The following is an 18,396-nucleotide window of genomic DNA, read 5'->3' on the forward strand; positions in this document are numbered from 1 at the left end:
ACTCTTGAGTCTTGATAGTGCTTACGTCTACGGATGAACTTCGTCCAAATTTTGACAAGAGCTCGGTCTTTTGCCTGTCGTTCGACCATCGAGACTTCGGTTCGGACTGAAGCAACTTGGCGAACTTGGGACGCCGCGCACGTAATTCGTGGGCTGCAACGTGGCTGAGTGTAGTATGCTCCCTTACGATTCCACACAGCTCAGACTGTACAAAGAAGTCCGTCAACTACGTAGTAACTGAACACAATCTATGCAATCTAGCAAGCGGAAAGTTCTATGGAGTTTGCGCGTTTGAGTGACATCGGGCTGAGGTTTACAAACGAGAGTGGTTTGGGTGGCTGTGGGCCTGGCAGCCTGGCACGCAATTCCCTCAAGGGATCTTATAAGTGCCGACCCCGTCTTCGTGGCTTATTACCCCTAGGAGTGTGAGAGACGCGGCATGGAGCTCGGTGGTCGGCACCGTCGCAGACCCGATTCAGGAATCCGGCTTCTGTTGATGGGGGAAACGTCATGCAGTCCGATGGCTTTCCGCCCCTAGTGAGAAGATCTGTCTACTCGTATTGTTTACATTAGTCAAACTCGCACAGCATGTTTTTCCCGCTTAAACAACGTGAGCATGATTTGTGATCGCCGTTTCGATGGAGTTGAGCCGAGTTCGAAATGAGGCCTAAACAAGCAACAAACTTGAGCGTATGACCCATCGTCAACGGAGACCCAACGAGCCTGTCTAAGATTGTGGGTAGCGCCTTTAAGTTGTGAGTTTCTATAGCCCTGCCACCGAATGTTGCCAGAGTTTTCTGAACTCCTTGGCACTTTATATTCCCGATTTTCCTTCCAAAAAAAATTGAGAAGTCCGAAGTATTCACTCTTGCTAGCTATAAGAGGCCCTTCTGGCTCGATGCTTCCCTTCACTCTACCTCTCTTCACCAATCAATCAATCTCCAGGGTGCTTCAGCGTCATCATCCGAACCTCTCATATCCTTTCTCCTCGGCTTCAGAGCAGCAGCAACATGGGACGTCTTAGTAGCGGCTACTGGGCACTATTGGTCGGAGCTACCTCCGCTGTGAGGTTCGACATCGTACCCGATAACACAGGTATAGACAGTCTCGGGGTAAGATACATTCTTTTCATTTATCCTGAAACACATCCAATGCAAGAAAGTGAGGAAATCAGTGCTGAAGACTAGTCCATGAAGTCGAACTTGCCAATTCTCTACTCCTTTCAGGAGTCTCAACTAGCCTCTGAACAATCAAACTCCTACTGGGCCGCATCCTTTGTCACAGCTTCCAATGACCGTCAGTATGCAATCATGTCTCAGCAGATGCCAACCGGTGCCGGCCAGAGTATCTTCCAGTCATCCATCCTGGATCTCGAAGACACCAGCAACTACTGGCTGACGGCTGGACTCGCGCCGCTGCAGGGAAACCTGACGATCAAGAATGGCCTGCTTGACATCGAAGTTGAAGGCTCTGCCTTCAAGAGCGCTTCAAGTGACAGCTTCTCGTCATTGAACACGTGGGGTAAGTACGACACATACGCGTTCAACCTCACCTTTGACGCCTCCTCGCCTGTTATGCTCAACGGCGGCGTCGGTCGCTTCCGTTGGGGAACCGGGACCACCACGTAATGGTCGCTGCCGAGCTGCAGGACCCAGGGCTCCTTCACCATCAACGGAACCACGCTCGAGGTTGACCCCACGAAATCTCTGACCTGGTACGACCGCCAGCACGGCGCCGGCGGCCCCAACAACTTCACCTGGTTCGGGCTCAACTTCCCCAGCGGTATCAGAGCCAGTATCTGGTACTCCGATACTGCAGAGCCGAGTCAGCAACTGCGCTTCGCCACCATTCGTGCCGAGGACGGGCTTCACATTGTCCGCTTCAAGATGGTTCCCGGAAATGCGACTACTTGGACGTCCCCAGTCACGAACACGACGTACGCTCAGGACTGGAAGCTCTTCTTCGACAACGGTGATTCCCTTTCCATCAAGAGCATTCGCCAGGATCAGGAGAAGGGCTCAGGCGCGGGTAGGTTCTACAGCGGAGTCGTGGAGGCAGAGGGAAGTCTTTTCGGCCAGGAGAAGGGCTTTGGCTTTGTGGATATCGTTCCGAAGCTCAGCTTGTAGCCGGTGGTTCGGAAATGGAAAAGCGACGGATGGAATGACATACTGGCAGTACTGATCCCGTTGGTCTATCAATGTTAAGGGGGGGGGGGGTCAGATAATTATCATAATACCAGAAGAAGATTCTCCCGCGGCCCGAGTCAATTCTGGCCTTAATAAAAGTGTGTCTAACTGTCCATCAATATTTATAAGGTTTCACAATTGAGCTACACCGTACAGCTGATTGGGTGAAGAATGATCAACGTGGCGAATCGGTTCTGCGTAGGAGGTGCGTCGGCCCGGAATCAACCTCTCGCTCGGAAAGGCCTATATCACGTATGCGGTTTCTCCGTTCCATGTTGGCCGGTAATCTTCTCAGCACCGAAGACTCTCGTCTTAGGTGAACGATGGAAGCGCGTGGGAATTTGCCTTACAGATAAGTTGCCGGGAATCTGGTATCTGTCCCGAATACCCTCATATACACTACATCAAATGACTTCGTCTGTATGGCCATGGCCAAGCTTCCCATCTAGCCACTTCCGTTGAAAAGTTGTATCAGACCTGCTGTCTTTCAGTATCTAGGCGATATCTAGCTTCGTACTACTCCATGATAACATCTTGATCGAGAGAAAGATATGTTTACGCTTCTCCTCAACCCCCTGTCACAGAGCATGTACAGTAAGGACTGGTGCTGCTCTGGGTCGTCCTCTAGGAAATCGGTGCCGCCGAACACCAGTTTCTTCAGTAGTGACTGCCATACTGTCAACCAGTTGAGACTCTTCATGACCACGGTGAAACCGAGAGCAGGGGGTCAGCGACTTAACGAAGGGGCAGAGGCACCGCAGCAAGACTGAAGTCATGAGCATGAGTTCTCTGGCTAGATATCGCTGAATCTGCTGATAAGGCTCAGCTACGGTTGCTCTGTCTGACAGGCGGCTTATGCCAGACACCGAGGTCTGGCCAAAACGCCATGCCTATTCTTCTCAGTATGTTTGTCCGCTATGTCGATTTCGGTTGAAGGCGCGTTACCAAATGCTGGGCAACCCAATGGATTGGGCCAGAATACCCAGATCCCACAAGCGAACGCAGCGGAAGCGATACCCGGGAGCAAAAGGTGGGCTTTGATGGAGAAAAGTCTGCCATTGTTGTGGGACAATGCAGCTGGGAATCGAAGCCTCTCCTTCCTAGCGCGGACGAAGCACGCATGTTGGCGTGTCCCAGACGGACGTTTGCCAGTCAAAAATCCTCAACGACGGCCGTATGACCGTCGTTGGAAAGCCTCTCGTCGGCTCATTGTCTCGTTCGGGAGCCCCGGCTTTCCCGGACTTACAGGGAGCCGCTGTGCCGCCCCCACGCGCACCAAGATCCAAGTCGTGAGAGTGGTCTGTTGGACGCAAACGTGCATAACTGTCTCCAGCCAAGAGGAGGGGTAACAAGTCCTGATTGATCATCTCTCAGACTTGATAAGTTGCCACCTTTTCGCTGAGCGCGACGTTTCGGTCGCAAAATCCAGTTGCTAAAGAAGTTCCGCAAAAGAAGTCGCAATCGTGAAAGTCGGCGCCTCGGATTGCGTAATCATGTGTCCCGACGACAGCGCCGTAGATCCAGCACCAGCTGCTTCGTCGCCAACCGCACCTGCTGTTGGCTCTCAGCCAAACGCAGAAGCTGAGCAGGGCGGCTTCATTGCAGCCGAGGAGGTACCGGTCCCGAAGCCATGAGGGAACGACGGGCCACTGACTTTCCGCAGGTTACTGATGATGATGCATCCGTAAGTGAGGTATGTCGCAAGTTCTATGCCTTGAATACTCGAATAGAAGCTCATGAAAGTAGCAAAGCGGTGCTTCGTCTACCAGCAGCTTGACCAGCTCGATCCTCGACTATCGAATTGAGAATGGGAGAACTTACCATAAGTACAAGGACGGCAGTAGGTCCGGAAGCTTCATAGATGAGATCTGAGACGAAGCTAAAGAAATTAGAATACTGGGTTCCCAACGATGAGAGAGAGAACGACAGACTTGGTAAGTGTCCGAGTCTTCTGCCGTCTGCAAATGCCCTTCAGACTCACACCTGTTGATAGACTTGCAACATAACTTGTTCATCCGCACGTTTCATGATCGCCTAGGTAATGCCCCGCCTACGGACGCAGGCGCCAAGGTTGGACGAGTTCTCGATATCGGAACTGGCAGTGGGATTTGGGCCATCGACTATGGCGAAGAGCATCCCGAAGCAGAGGTAAGTTTCGCGAGACTGACAGACTGTCCCACGCAATCGACACCTACTTACTCGTGTCATAGGTTCTCGGCGTTGACCTCTCTGCTGCTCAACCAGAGTTGTAAGCGTCCTGATCAAAGCCAGTGTTTCGTGTGAGAACCAGAGGCTGACTGCTCGTCCAAGTGTTCCGCCGAATGTGCGGTTCGAGATTGATGATGTCGAGGAACCCTGGATCTTTACTCAAAACTTCGACTACATCCATTGCAGGATGATGACTTGGAGTATCAGCGATTGGAGGAAGCTGTTTAAGCAGTGTTTTGAGTCAGTATTCTGATGGCTCAGTTCTCGGGGACCTGCTAACGTTTAAGCCATAGCAACCTGAACCCCGGAGGTTACTTGGAAGCCAACGAAGTTGACCTCATCCCCCTCTCGGACGATGGTACTCTCAGCGAGGATTCCAATTTCATGAAAAGTGTCCGACTATGGGGCTCGGCCGCAGAGATCTTTGGGCGTCCCTTTGCAGATACACGCCGGCTAAAGGACTACATGGAAGAGGTCGGCTTCGAGGACGTTCAGATGAAGAGATTCAAATGGCCCACAAACACGTGGCCGAAGGATCCCCATTACAAGGAACTCGGCGCATGGAACCTCGAAAACATCTCGCCCGCCTGGGAAGGGTTCCTGATGGCTCCCCTGACGCGCGCTCACCAGTGGACAAGAGAAGAGGCTCTCATCCACATCATGGAGGCCAGGAAGGACATTGCAGACAGGAGAATCCACGCGTACTTCCAGATGTGAGTCCACCTTCTGAGAGCTTTTCGAGTCTCTACTGACTGCTCTTCAGCTGGTCTATATACGGAAAGAAGCCCGAGAAGGCTGTTGATACGACTGAGAACTAAGCAAGAGTGTTCTGAATTGTGATATCGTCGGCTTCCGGAGTTTTCGCCCAACAAACACTAATGGATGAGAAATACCGACATAACATTGTTTGATATACCTCTATAGACTTGTATGACAACAAAGCATATGTCGTCATTGCTTCTACTTGTTGGCATTGGATAGTGATGAGATGTTCAATGTTGGGGCCTCAACCGTTCATGCGTATTTCGGCAAAATCCACATAAAGCTATCTGCTTTAAGGCACATTATCCTATTGCAAATTGGCTCCTCGGACATCAAAGGGTGTCTCTAAAGCGTATGCTGGACCAACTATTCGAATAGGCTGCGCTTTGCTATTGAACTTCATGTTGACGCAATGCAGTAGCAGACACATACGGGGACTATGAGCATAGGAGAAGTCACCTGTTACTACTCCCAAGAGAGTGCATAGCAGCTACAGGAGTCCTTGACCTTCTGATGAGTACTCGGAATAAGCGCGCGAAATTTACAACTTTGGATGCGTGGTCTCGAGATCATGTGGTCTATCCGTGACCCGAATACCAGTTCAACGAAGTAGGAATGTGAATCATAACGTATCTTCATCGCGCCGCTTTCAAGCGGAAGCTAGTGCATATCACGTTATGGGAGACTGACTGAAGACAACTCAGCTCTGTATCCGAGGATGTTGCCAAATGTATAGAGCGTTTGAGAACGTAGACAAGAATGGCTCGTTTTCGAAGTCAAGTTCACTTATATTGAGAATCTTACAACACTCCAGATCGTAAGATGCCTGATGCACTGAACGCCAACAAAACCATCAACTGCTATACAGACAGAGGCACACTCCTTTCATTAACTCAGTATACCTGACCAGGCAAAAAGGAAACAGCAGCCAGTTTTATGTCAAAAACTGCAAAAGAGAAGCACTTAATGCAAGGGCGGAATTTAACCACTGTAACTCCCCGAGGTGGGCTCGAACCACCAACCTCCAGATTAACAGTCTGACGCGCTAGCCAATTGTGCCATCGGGGATTTGAGCTTATTTGTTGTTGAAACCCTGCGACGATTTTGCGTCTATCAATGCAGCAGTCAGGCCATGGTAGGGTGGGCGACGGCCGCGACAGAGGTAACCTTCTCGGAACCTATCCGAAAGCGAACCCGCAAAACGGGGGTAAGCTGGTTGCCGGAAACAAGCGAGGAGAAAAACGAACCGAACGGCGCGAGTCCGACTCTCTCGACTCTTTTGTCCCTAGGGTGGTGGTTGTTTTCTTTCCCCACGCCAAATAAGCCCCGACTTCTAAGAATAATACCTACCCTATGGATACGTGCTACTTACCTTACCTGCTAGGCATTCCGCACCCCATGCCGCGGGGAGAAAAACCATTAGAACACGAACAAAGAAAACGCGAGAATAGAGAGATAGATAGCAGAGAAAATGCGATTCATATTGCCTGCTCAACGTCGCACACGCAGATCCCAATTTCGACGAGCTTTTCTCAGCCCTCTTTTTTTTTTCCTGCTCGTTCTCTATCTCTCTCTCTCTCTCTCTCTCTCTCTCTCAAAAGTCTTTCTTCCTCAATGCGCTGCTAATCCCGCCAACGAAAAGCCACCAAAAGCCTAGCGCTGCCAGCCAGGAAGGCCACAAGGCGGCGTCTAGCGGAGATGCCAAAATGACTGGCGCAGAAACAACCCGTGAATCACACATACACATCCTGTCGGGTCATCCATCGGCCATCCATGATCCCGCCCCCGGAAGGGGGGCGCTTTTGGGGCCTTGAGGCTCGCCGCGTCGGCTCCCACCTCCAGCCTCCCCCCCTGGGGCCTTTTTCGACTTCATACCTACGTCGTCCCATCGAAACAAGGCGCGCGTCCGCGAAACCGTTAAGATTTGGTTCCCTCCTCTGCGTCCTTCGCGCGTTGCCAAGAAGCGGGAGAGCGGGCGCTGAGTAGGGACCAATATTCCTCGAAGACGGTCTGAGCTTTTCGTTTTCCCGACTTGACTGAACGTGAGGAAGCTGGCCTTTTCTTTAGACTTTGACGCTTTCCCCGTGCAATCATCTTGCCCCCCCGACGTCAAAGAGGTTCAGAATTACCGTAATACCCGGTACATCCCAAAATCGCCATCATGGTTCGATTTCCCCATCCCTTAACGAGATGAGTGAGTGATCCACGAGGCCTAGCTAGCATATCAGGTGGTCTGCGGAATTCCGTCCGTCCACACGCCAGTCACCAGAGAGACGCTTGTCGGCCGAAGCTTGTCAGCGCCTCGCGTCTAACTCGCTTCCTTTGCTGTCTCATTTTACCGCCTCCCGCCACCCATCCAAAGGTTACCACTTGGCGAGGGCAGTACTAATTTTATAGAGTTTGACGTCGATTCAGTTTCGGGAATGGGGGACCTATGGTGAAGATGTAGCGTGAGTGAGTAAGTGAGTGAGCGCGCAGGCGTGTGAGTGTGAAGTATGTGTGTGCGTGTGTGTGTGTGACGCCGCACCGCCGCCATGCGTCCTTTTTCACAGTGAGAGGCTATGTCTGCGCTAAATCATTCATCAGATTCAACGGTCTCCTTTTCGGTGCCGTAAGTGCCGAAGTAGATGCCTAGATCCGCGGTAGGAGGAGGCCGCCGCCGAAACTGTCCTTTTCAGCTTGATCCGATGTCTCGTCTCATCGAGAAAAGTTGGGGAAAAAGGGGGCGCTGTTTGGGCGTACGGTGCACCAGACGACCACCACCGTACTCCTCCGTGTCCGTGATGCCTTCAACATCCGCCCCCAGCTAGGTTGATCGCCGTTGCCGTCTCCCCTCCCCTGAGTCCATGGCAGTGGTGTAGGTAGGCACGGGATGCGCCGGTTTCGGCAATCGGGATCCAGGCCAAGCCTCACACACACCCACTCCATGATCCATCAACATTCAAATATTCCGAAAGTTTGACGTGTCTGGGTAATGCCGGCCCATCGCGGATACCAGATTCCCGGTTGCCTAGACTAGCTGCGAGCGCGGTGTTCGGTACCACACAAAGCTGTCAAGCTAAAACCAAGAAGAAAAGGAACCAAAAAGTGCCTCAAAAGCTTCCATGGAATGAACTCCGGATAAGGGAACCTGACTCGCGGACGAAGTGTAAATGCGCCCCGCGTCTGGTTGACGACCGCAACGACATTCGCTGGTCTAGCACATCACGTTAGCCACAATTGGGACGATTTGGCGAGGGACGGAACGAAGACATGACCTACTGTAGTGTAGAGAGACGCACGCCGCGCACACCCGTCTCAGAAAACAAAGTTTATCATGTCCGATAGTCTGGCAGACTTTCAGACTTTCCAGAAACCTTGTGGCGCGTGTCAGCCAACGTGAGTGATGCGGATGACAAGAGGAGGGCGTTAGTAACGCGCCACACCGTAGCCCAGCGTCAAACGTTTTGGGGCAGCAACCCTCAAAGGAATCCGTTAGTTGCGTGCTCTTGGTGCGCCAAACGCTCTTGATATGACGACCAAGTCATGCCATCCCGCAATGGCAACCTAGGCAATCCACCACCAGCACCCAACCAGCCAACCAACTAACCTCCATTTCGCAAACAGATTGGTCACTTTTAGAAGGGGGGCATTTCCGCGAGGCTACTAACAAGGTTGCCATCAACCCGGGCCAACTGTCCAAGGGCCATTTCCCGACGCTAGGAAGTCATGTCTGCATATCACTCTAATGCATCATCATCTGGAGTTGATTTGCCGTCTCCCTCTCTCACACTGCACTTCTCCTGAACGACAACGGGATCAATCGAAAGAGACTTCCACGCCACTCCGGATTCTCACCGGGTGATCCGTATGCCTATCAAACACTAGCTTGCGGGTTGGAGAACGGCAGAAGCCCCAAGGTGGCAAATGGTTGGACCCTGGTGACGGAAGTTTAACTGCATCAAGCCCTTGATGAGGGTCTTGAGAGATTTCTCGGGCCAGGGCGTAGGGCTTGACTATCATTGGCAACTGTCCGAGAAGATGGTTCATTGGGAATCTTTGTACAATGCCCTCGGAGGGACTAACACGGCAGGACAGTTGCTAGACATTATCGACGGGGTTCCATCGTCCGACATAGTCTTAATCAAACTGGTGAAGGTACTCTCACATGTCGCAGCATGTTGTAGAAAGCTGAGAGATCGCGATCTCGTTGTTGATCAACGACATGTCACCGAAGCACACGGCTTCCTATCCAGAGAGGGGAGGTGATGGGATGATCCGCACTCTATCGGAGACACAGAACTGCATCCCAAGGATCGGGGCATGAACGTCTCACACTTTACTTCATTTCCTGCCAGAAAGCGGAAACCCACGCAGCGTCATCATGGCGAGCGATGATCTCGCCAATCTCGGGCTTGGGGCATGCAGAAGTTGCAGTTGTGGATGCTAGTGTGTAGAGTTGGTACACCGCAAGGTGGTAGACTAACGGAGCGGTGGACGTCTTGCGCTCAGAAGCTGCGCATGTGCTGAAGAAGGCGCTGGCCGGTATTGGACCGGCCGTGCTGTGGCTTTCGCAGCACAGCAGAGGCCGTACAACGTTGCTTGATGATCTATGGTCTTGGGTGCAAGAAGCCGTCGAGAGATCGGGTGAGGCGTCCCGGCCGGGACGCAGTGACCAAAGGGAAGGAGACAAGCCAGGAAAAGGGGGACTCCAGTGAGGGGGAGATTGACGGATGGCGGATGTTGTGACAAATGCTTGAGGTGCAGCAGATGGATATGTCGTTCGACAAAACATCAGGAACTTTTCCCCCTTGCACGCGTCGAAGATCATGGAACCTATACAAGGGCACCCCCCCCCCCCCCCTGAAGCCAGGGACAGAGCGAACCTGACAACCATCAGGCCAAGCAGCCAACAGATACGCGCACAGGGAAGCCCAAGCTGTGTTATCGAGCACGTGGAGGCAACAAGGTGACTGACGGCTGGCAGGGCGGATCCAACTCAGACCCGTTGGGGACTAAGTTGCGTTCAGCCACAGACCGAGGCAAAGAAATGGCGTTCGACGGCCGCGGGGTGCGCTTGTTTTGCGGAAATCCATGTGCCTGGAGCCGGTGGATAGCGAAAAAAGTTGGCGTGTTGAGCTAGCTGCGCCGAGTAAAGTGTCGATAATGAGCATAGGCCGAGTCAGAGAGACACAGCGTCAATCAGGTTCGACCGTATCATTGTCGACCGCGGAAGCGCCAGACGTTTGGCTTTGGGAAACAAAAGCCAAGGCGAATTAGGAGCCAAGAGGATGGTCAAGCCGTCCCGGCGGCCATGATTCGTTCCACGAGGCCAGCGACCGGTCCTTCTTAGCTCGCAGCGCTTGTCATGCTGTGAACTGTCAGAGCCCTGGTCACAGGTCAGTGGTGGAAATCCTCTACGAATCGTCTTGGAGTGGCTTTCTTAGCCTTGGTCTTGCAGCATTCAAGTGGCATGCAAGTATCCAGTGTTCACCTAAGCAACGGAAGGTTTTCAAGTATGAGATATGGCTGGGGAACAGGCATCAGAATCAGGATTGCATGACTGTGCCTCGGGAAGGACTAGCGGCCCACGGTGAGAGTCGAGCAAGAGACACCGGGCTCGCGGAGAGCGGAGCCAAGGTCGAATGCGTGGGTTGAGACGGCGATGACCTCCGAAGAGCTTGCTAGGATGAGGGCCAGAGGTTGTCACAAGGCCGGGGCTTGGCAACGGCGGCCGGGGGTTGGAACTTGGGCTCCAGAGTACACTACTTGTAGAGCGAAGAGGTGGTTTCGTTGGCTCATGGATATGGCGTCTGTTAGGATGGTGGAGAGAGTTGAGGGGTGGGCACGGCACGAGAAAAGTCGGACGTCGGGTCCAACTTCCAGGCCCATACTGCGTAGACGACGGGCCATGGCCGGTGAGGTAGTGCTGTTTCTCTGCATGGTGTAGCAAGCAGCTTTGGGCTGGTATCCGCAGTGTGAACATGGTCAGGTCAGGTTAGGCCCATGGCGGTGATGCTCGCTCGGTGTGTACAGTATAAGGTAGGTAGGGTATCCGTTGGTAAGTGTGGGAACTCTTGAGTGCGAGCCTGCCTGCGAGGGACGGGCCCAGGAGTCGGGTAGAGATGGATGGACAAACTGTCCGTGAGGTAACCGTATGTGTGTAGCAGATTACTACCTAGTGTATCGGTTCATGCCAACTTTCAGGGAAGAGGCAGATGAAGGAAGCATTAGGGCCATTGTTGCTCGCTTCTTCCTGCCCTGTCCCAGACGAGGGTACGGTTGGTCTTGCTGCAGTTCAAGGGTTGTTGTTGCTGTATCGGTATCCGTACATACCTAGGTAGGTATTGTTGGAGACTTGCAGTCGAGTGACCAGTTGCTGCGGTGGACAGTGGAGGTCAAAAAAGAACTGAAGGGCGCTAGATTAACAAGGCAAAGCGCAGATTTCGTTTGACACCAACCCGAGGTAGGCAAGGGCCGCAAGGCCTGTGGTGAGACTCGATGTACTATGCAGGAGATTGTAGAGGTAGGTGCTAGGTGGGTGCACACAACACTCACCTGTTCCTGCCCCCGGCTCCATTACCGACCGGCTACTACTGGCTAGTGTTTCCCGATCAGGCAACCTGGGTATTTCTAAATATAGCCAGATGCAAGGCAACCATCTGACCGGGGGTATCGGGGGAAAGGCCAATCATCTGGCACCTGCCATCCGCTTCCTGACTTTTTTTTTTTTTTTTTTTTTTCAGTCTTCCTTGGTCCTCATTCTCTTCCCTTCCTCGCTTCCAAGAATGCAAGCATGGAAGATTCCTTTCTCAAGACCCCTCTCCCTGACCGCCAGCGGTACCACAAAAAGGTCTGTGAGGTTTCCCCAGCTTTAATTCAAAGAAGAGCGATGGAAAAAAATAAAATAAAAAAGTAGCCACCGGGGCAAGATGGGCTCGGCAAATCGGCTCCTTGCGCTGGGGAACGGCGGAACTAACCTTGTTCAGTCATAGAAGGTACCTTGCAGTGTCTGACCCATCGCTTCCACTGCCCTTGCCTTTCATCAGTATCAGTATCCGTAAAAGTACCTCGAAAAGTACTCCGTTCTCCGTACCTTCCATGAGGTGGCTTGTACCTTCTGTCTGGAGTTCGATCTGGCCGCGCTTACCTTAGCATTGTTTACCGTATGTATGGAAGGAGGAAGCAACAGCAGAAGCGGGAGTGCCTTCCACCTTCCCAATTCCTCACTACCTAGGTACTTGCTATGGAGTTCAGCTACTTTGGTTTGGAAGGCGAGAGGGAACAATTGAGCCTTTTGGTACAGCGTGCTAGCCGAGATACGTTACCTTGAAATTCCCCTCACAAAGTCGGGAAGCCACGCCGCGCGACGGGTAATGCCAAGACTTCGGCGCAACGATCAATCGAGACAATACAGCTGTGTCTTCCCCCGATGGCTTAGGTAGCTGCTAGCGTCCACCGGCAACAGGAGCCCTCCACTGGTTCCTCGGTCCTCCAAAGTCCAAGACTCAAAAGTGCTTGTCGATTTAAGAAACTTCAGCCCAGAGGAAAGAGCAAAGACGTCATCATGGGGCCATGTTCCAAGCAATTCTTACCTAACCTACTCTGAACGTGGTTTGGCCCTCTCACTACTCGACGTTCTCTTTCTCTCTAATGCGTAGGGGTAGGGACTCTCCCTTCACCATCCTGGATGCCTCGGGTCATGAACTTTTGCATTTCTCGGCTTCACTTTACTCTAATCGAGCCCACGCTAGCGGCTGGATCGATGACATGAGACGACAACCTCTCGCTTCACTTGACTTCTCCAGGGAAATCACAAATGTTGAGGCGGTAAAATCCACAAGACCGCACCAAAGTGGCCCGTCTGGAGACTGGCACCGCGCAGACGGACATGATCCTGTCAACATGCACATCATCCGCCTTCAAGACAAGGTCTGCCGTCGGTTAGGCTCATTGTTTCGCTGTATCCCCGCGGATACAGACTACAGACATATGGATACATAGCAGAGTACTACTTTGTCTTCGTACTGTACCTCCCGTCACTGACAGTCGAGACAGTATTCCCAGCTCTGTCGACAGCCGGCCAACCACGTCTGGCCATGAATCCATCATAGTCACCAAGCTTCTTCGCCCACACCCTTCCCACCTTGCTAAACTCCATCTGGTATGAGAGTCGGCCATTCATGGTGCTGCTACGCCCCCCCAGTCTTTGGCCTCCCTTCGACGTTCCTTTCTGCTCCGCTAAGCGGTGGAACTCCGACGCTTCCCCTGCCGATTGTGCCCGGTGTGCCGCTCGAGGCATGGTGGGGAAGGACGGCCCTGCGCATTTTCCAGAAGCCCAGTAGAAATGCCAACAATTTTACAGCAATTAACGATAATAAACGAGAATGACCGCTGCCGCCCACGAACGGTGAACCCACGACGGAGACGGGCGGATCAGTATGAGCGAATTACCCATATCCATATGATATGATACCCCTCGCCTCGCCGCCGATGAAGAGTACGTACCATCTGTCCGTACTCTTTCGTCTGCAGAGTACGGACGGAGACCGGATACACCATGGTCTTGGAAGTTGGGCTTGCAAATTCTCCAAGAGTCCAACCCCCCATCGAATCGACGTCCCACGCTCTGATCAGTCATCATTACCCTCGACTCCAAGCCCCCTCCCCTGGTGGACAGCAACGGCCCCCTTGGAGACCTAGGACCCGGCCGGCAAGGAGAAGCATTGGCAAAGGAAAATCTGCTAGTCACTCGGCCGACGATATGCCATAGATTGACATCTGGCAGCATAGCTGCCCGTTTGAACCCCCGAGCCTAGGGCTGTTATGCTCACCCAGCCGCCCATGCCCTGTCCCCGGCTCGGACTCGCAGCGGATAAACTAGGGCGAGGATATCCTGCCAGCAGCTCCCGCTATTCTGCACCCAAGTGTGGCTGCGGCAGGCCCTGCCTCCGACTACGGAGCCCAGCTACCTATACCTACCTACCTACTTACCTACCTACTTACTTACCTACTTATAACTACTACTTCGTTAACCTCGCCGTCGCTACTACTACTATTATTATTAATTAAAGCTATTCCTAACGTTAATATACTATAAAAAGAGAATAATTATAAAGTTAACGATCCCTTTATTTATTAATATAACTACGTAAAATATAACTACTTATTTTATAACTAGCGCTACCCTATTTAAAGCTAGAGTAGTACTTAACGAAGCTATTTATAAAATAATAATCGTAATTAAAAGTAGTAACGCTTTATAAAGTTAACTTACTTAAATAAATATTATAAATCCTCGACCTCGTCCTAGCTTTTTAAATAAGTTAATTAAGTAGCTAAGTAGTTAAATAGCTAGGTAATTAGGCTAATTAGGCTAATTTAATAAAATTATTAACTTAAGCTAATTCGTTAACTTAGGCTAATTCGTTAACTTAAGCTAATACGTCGACTTAAGCTAACGTATCGATTACTATACTTTTTATTAAAATAATTTAAGTTAATTACCGGCCTCTAATTAGCCTAGCCTATTTAAATACTAACTACGCAGAGCTTAGCTTATATATATACCCGAGACCGGTAGTTGTATAGCGGCCGTAGCTACACTTGGGTGCAGAATAGCGGGAGCTGCTGGCAGGATATCCTCGCCCTAAACTACCTTCATCAGTAAAAGTCCATGGCAGAGTCGCATCTTCTCCGCACCGAAGAGTTCTCGACGCGGAGCAAAGCTTGGAGACCCTGGCCAAGCCCATTGTCGAATGAAGGCCCAGGATAATTGAGGTCATGCGCCATATCAACAAATCACCGCCATCCACTCTGCTGATTGGCATCGCTTGCATGCGTCCAACTCTTGAGTCTCTGCATCTCTGCATCGCTGCATCTCTCTAGGTACCTCTGGCTCTGTGTCTGTGGCTGATCAGTGTGCGTCCACCGACCAACCCACTGATCGGACGGCAACTGCACTCTGCAGTGTGGTACTAGCTCGACATTTTGCCCTTTTCACCGCCTCCTATCCATCGAAAACATGGTTGGCCTGCCTCGCTTGGCTTGCAGCGTCTTCTGCTACAGCCTACCAGCACGCATCCTGATTCCCCTGTGTGGCTTCTGCCAAGGTAGCGCTTGACAAACATGGCGGATCGGGACGGGAGGAAAGCTAGCCCCGAGACTCCGCTAGTTCCGTGGCGACTTCGCAGCTGGACTGGCTATCCACAGATCTTGAGGGAGGCTCACGGTCTCACCGGGCTGCCGGGCTTGTGGATTTTCAGAAGCTACAGAAATACAGCGGGCAGCAGTGTGTGGGAGGACGGGATTACAAAAACACCACTTTCTGTGGGCGCCGTGGCACGAACAGTGTGTTGGGGAGGTAGATCTCTTTCCCTAGCCTCGAGGCTTCCGGGACACCCCATGCGTCTACTCACCGCGCTCGGCCGTCGCGGCTCGCACAACGTCCAACTCACATATGCGGGTCGGTGATGCGCACAGGGTTTCCCTTTGCCCTGTCGGTCAAAGAGCCAATGGTAGCTGGCGGCCGCAATGTTTCCACCATCATACTGCGATCAGCCCGCGCTGTGCCCGCGCGCTGTCTGAAATTTCCCACCATCTCGACGTGACGGCGGCAGTGGGGGCATGTCAAGTCCGCCATCTGCAGGGCCGATTCCGAACCCAACATGGCTCCTTGGAGGACTCTCTAGTTGAGACCTTGACACGTCCCGAGCGCGGGATCGTCTTTGCGCCCAAATCAAGCACGGCGGCGGATGTCGATCACCAACAAGTCTACCGGAGACGGAGCGAACGGCGTGCCCTAAATCGCTGCCTGTCGGCGACTTAACGAGTGAGGTGCCGCCTGTCCCAATGCTATGCATCATCGGCAGACAGCTAGCGTACTATGGAACGTTGCGTCTCTCAGCCCCATCCGACGCATCATACGCATGACATTGCTGATGTTGCCGAATATGGAAAAGACAGAGGAGAGAAAAAATAATTATGTGGCTCCAGATCAGCAAATGCCGTCTCCCAGAGGACCCTGAGAGCTGAAATGCCCCGGTACCCGAGAAGTCTCTCCAATGCACTCGAAAGCCAAAGCACGCGGTGTGAATTTGGCCGAAATCTCGCAGACAACGTGAAAGAAGGTTATTTAAGAATAGAAACCCGCCTTGCCGAATACGGCAAGCACCAGATGCCCTCAACCATGCTTCTGCATGGATATTGGGAGGAGGACACCATATCAGAGCCTCAGGCTACTGGTCACTCTTCGCCAGCCAATCGACTGAGACACACAGTAACTTCGGTCGGAGATGGGGAGGGGGAAAAAATGTGCCATGATGAGGTGCTTTTGTTGCCAGAGGCTCGCTGACGCTCACATCACCGTATGGACCGGATTACGCAGACGGGCCGAGAAGCGTATGTTGATGTCAAGATGATGCAGGTTTCTTTCGACTCTCCTGCACCGCCGACCTCTGAGGCTTTGTACGCTTCTTGTTCCTGCATTTCCTGCATCGTAACTTCGGACGGTCGGTAGGTCACGTCCGGCGGCCGCTCTCCGACCTGCCTTCAACGACTGGAAGCTGGCAAGCTGCCTCCCATTTACCTCGGTTCCTTGGACCCTAAGAGAGAGCGCCCACATCTCCAAGATTCCAACATCCCGCCCAGCAAGGCCAAACCCACTCGTGATGTCTCTTCGGAAGATTATCTCGCTGCTGCTTCACACCGCTGCTGGCCAACAAATGACTGACTCCATATCAATGTTTGGTGTGCTGGTCCTGGTGTGTTCTGTGTCATGAAAGGACATCCCTGACAGTCTGACAGGGTTGACAGGAGAGCCATACGGGGCGGTCAGGCACAAAGAAGCGGACCTCACGCGGGCCCGGCCAGAGACGGGCGACCCTTGACACGCGCGCGCACTCATCGGCCTGTGTGGAAGCTGACTTGCTGGACGGCGTTGAGAACAGCCACCGCCACGACATACGCAGTAAGCGTCACGTCCCCGAGAGCCGGCACAGACAGGTTGACGGTATGTTGCTGGTTGCGCTAAGCGGTGACACCAGGTGCCTCGTGGTTTGTGATGGCTATCTGAGATCTCGTTGACAATTCGGGAAAGTTGCTTATGACGAGCCCCCCGTTCATGTTTCTCATTCCAGGGCTGGAAAAGCAGAGCATGGGTCAGATACCCTAGCAGCGCACGCCAAAAATGGACACGAGAAACTGCTGTTTCAGCCAACCAGAACCAGAAAGACGCCCTGCAACTCCGATCTCCTGGCCCCTTGCAGATTGGTAGAGGCATGTTCAAACAACGACAAGAGACAAGAGCAAGAGATGGAAGCCCTGGGTAGAAGCGACCCGCGCTCAACCCCAGCGCGGCGGAGCAGACATTTGAGGGGGGGGGGGGGCATTCTGAGAAGGCTTCGGAGGAAATGCGACGAGACCTCGGGAGACAGAGATCCCCCAAGGAGATTCATTCTACTTGAGACGGCGCTCCAAAGCATCACGTCTTGTTCTTGCTGGGGAAGGGGGATCGAATTAACGTTTTTTTGTCTTTGAATTAGTCTTCTCCACCGACCTCTCACTCTGACTCGCTGCTACTCGATGCACCCGCCTACACTACGGATACCAAGCAAAAAGGCAAGCTACGCTAGCGAACCCACCGAGGTGAAGCTGGACGCCGAAGTAGAGCGGGGAAACGATCGTGGCACTTTTTTTTTTTTTCTCTTCCCTTCTCGGACCTTCATCTCTAAAACTCTTTCACGCTCATCTCCAAGCCCTTGGCCACAGTGCTCCGGGCGGAGATGCCCAGCAGATGTGACATAATAGCAACGACCTCAAACCTTAGTCCCAAGATCTGCCCGATTCGCCTTCATGATTTGACATTCGGTTGGCTCCGGCAGTCGTCTGAAGTGTATCGGGACACAGCCGAGGGGCACATTGTCAGCCTCCGGAGACGAGAATGGGATCATGGACTGTTTCTCAGACTCGGCAGGGACTTTGGCTACAGACAGGGGATAACCTCAAGGGATCGATGGACACGCGAGTCGGAGAAATAACACAAGGCAGAACACAGGCCCCCAAACGTCGCACCGAGACGGTTGGACGCTGTGTCGTTGCTTCACCAGAGAAGCACAAACCACCAAGCGCTTTTGATGGTTTGTTTTGGCAGCGGCAGCAGCAGATCCATACCATAGTGGACGGTGGGTATAGTTGGTGTTTGCCCATCAACCCCCTGCCACGGCATCGACCCAGGTCCTGGTAGGGGAACTTGTGTGAGTGC

General features: G+C 52.6%; 5 protein-coding genes and 1 non-coding gene across 6 annotated transcripts; 4 read left to right on the forward strand and 2 right to left on the reverse strand.

Annotated features, from left to right (window-relative positions):
* Positions 1-1,010: 1,010 nt before the first annotated feature.
* Positions 1,011-2,126, forward strand: CLUP02_10015 (uncharacterized protein; the record flags this gene model as incomplete). The annotated part of the gene is made up of 3 exons (XM_049288991.1): positions 1,011-1,112; positions 1,227-1,589; positions 1,656-2,126. The coding sequence occupies 3 exons, from the start codon at positions 1,011-1,013 to the stop codon at positions 2,124-2,126; spliced, it is 936 nt and encodes a 311-aa protein (XP_049146135.1).
* Positions 2,127-3,679: 1,553 nt separating this feature from the next.
* Positions 3,680-5,212, forward strand: CLUP02_10016 (uncharacterized protein; the record flags this gene model as incomplete). Its single annotated transcript, XM_049288992.1, has 9 exons — positions 3,680-3,799; positions 3,850-3,870; positions 3,933-4,026; positions 4,079-4,120; positions 4,180-4,334; positions 4,397-4,434; positions 4,497-4,634; positions 4,688-5,107; positions 5,158-5,212. The coding sequence occupies 9 exons, from the start codon at positions 3,680-3,682 to the stop codon at positions 5,210-5,212; spliced, it is 1,083 nt and encodes a 360-aa protein (XP_049146136.1).
* A 938-nt stretch (positions 5,213-6,150) lies between these two features.
* CLUP02_tRNA191 lies at positions 6,151-6,224 on the reverse strand. The gene has a single exon. It is a non-coding gene; the product is annotated as a tRNA-Asn (tRNA).
* Positions 6,225-6,929: 705 nt separating this feature from the next.
* Positions 6,930-7,142, forward strand: CLUP02_10017 (uncharacterized protein; the record flags this gene model as incomplete). The annotated part of the gene is made up of 1 exon (XM_049288993.1): positions 6,930-7,142. One exon carries the CDS (start codon positions 6,930-6,932, stop codon positions 7,140-7,142), a length of 213 nt encoding a protein of 70 aa, XP_049146137.1.
* Positions 7,143-7,418: 276 nt separating this feature from the next.
* CLUP02_10018 (uncharacterized protein) lies at positions 7,419-12,238 on the reverse strand (the record flags this gene model as incomplete). Its single annotated transcript, XM_049288994.1, has 26 exons — positions 7,419-7,525; positions 7,589-7,697; positions 7,750-7,821; positions 7,899-7,994; positions 8,072-8,175; positions 8,238-8,347; positions 8,414-8,512; positions 8,582-8,661; positions 8,807-8,854; positions 8,927-8,938; positions 8,994-9,216; positions 9,304-9,383; positions 9,505-9,945; positions 10,022-10,150; positions 10,174-10,278; positions 10,330-10,552; positions 10,630-10,664; positions 10,728-10,819; positions 10,865-11,099; positions 11,170-11,273; positions 11,337-11,396; positions 11,472-11,514; positions 11,593-11,668; positions 11,968-11,990; positions 12,059-12,110; positions 12,153-12,238. 26 exons carry the CDS (start codon positions 12,236-12,238, stop codon positions 7,419-7,421), a joined length of 2,844 nt encoding a protein of 947 aa, XP_049146138.1.
* A 2,573-nt stretch (positions 12,239-14,811) lies between these two features.
* Positions 14,812-18,172, forward strand: CLUP02_10019 (uncharacterized protein; the record flags this gene model as incomplete). Its single annotated transcript, XM_049288995.1, has 15 exons — positions 14,812-14,843; positions 14,906-14,989; positions 15,024-15,039; positions 15,117-15,247; positions 15,310-15,464; positions 15,524-15,931; positions 16,011-16,077; positions 16,131-16,422; positions 16,522-16,601; positions 16,654-16,897; positions 16,950-17,145; positions 17,233-17,620; positions 17,678-17,817; positions 17,891-17,930; positions 17,962-18,172. 15 exons carry the CDS (start codon positions 14,812-14,814, stop codon positions 18,170-18,172), a joined length of 2,484 nt encoding a protein of 827 aa, XP_049146139.1.
* Between the last annotated feature and the right edge of the window lie 224 nt (positions 18,173-18,396).

This window comes from Colletotrichum lupini, chromosome 5, assembly GCF_023278565.1.
Source record: "Colletotrichum lupini chromosome 5, complete sequence".
NCBI lineage: Eukaryota > Fungi > Ascomycota > Sordariomycetes > Glomerellales > Glomerellaceae > Colletotrichum > Colletotrichum lupini.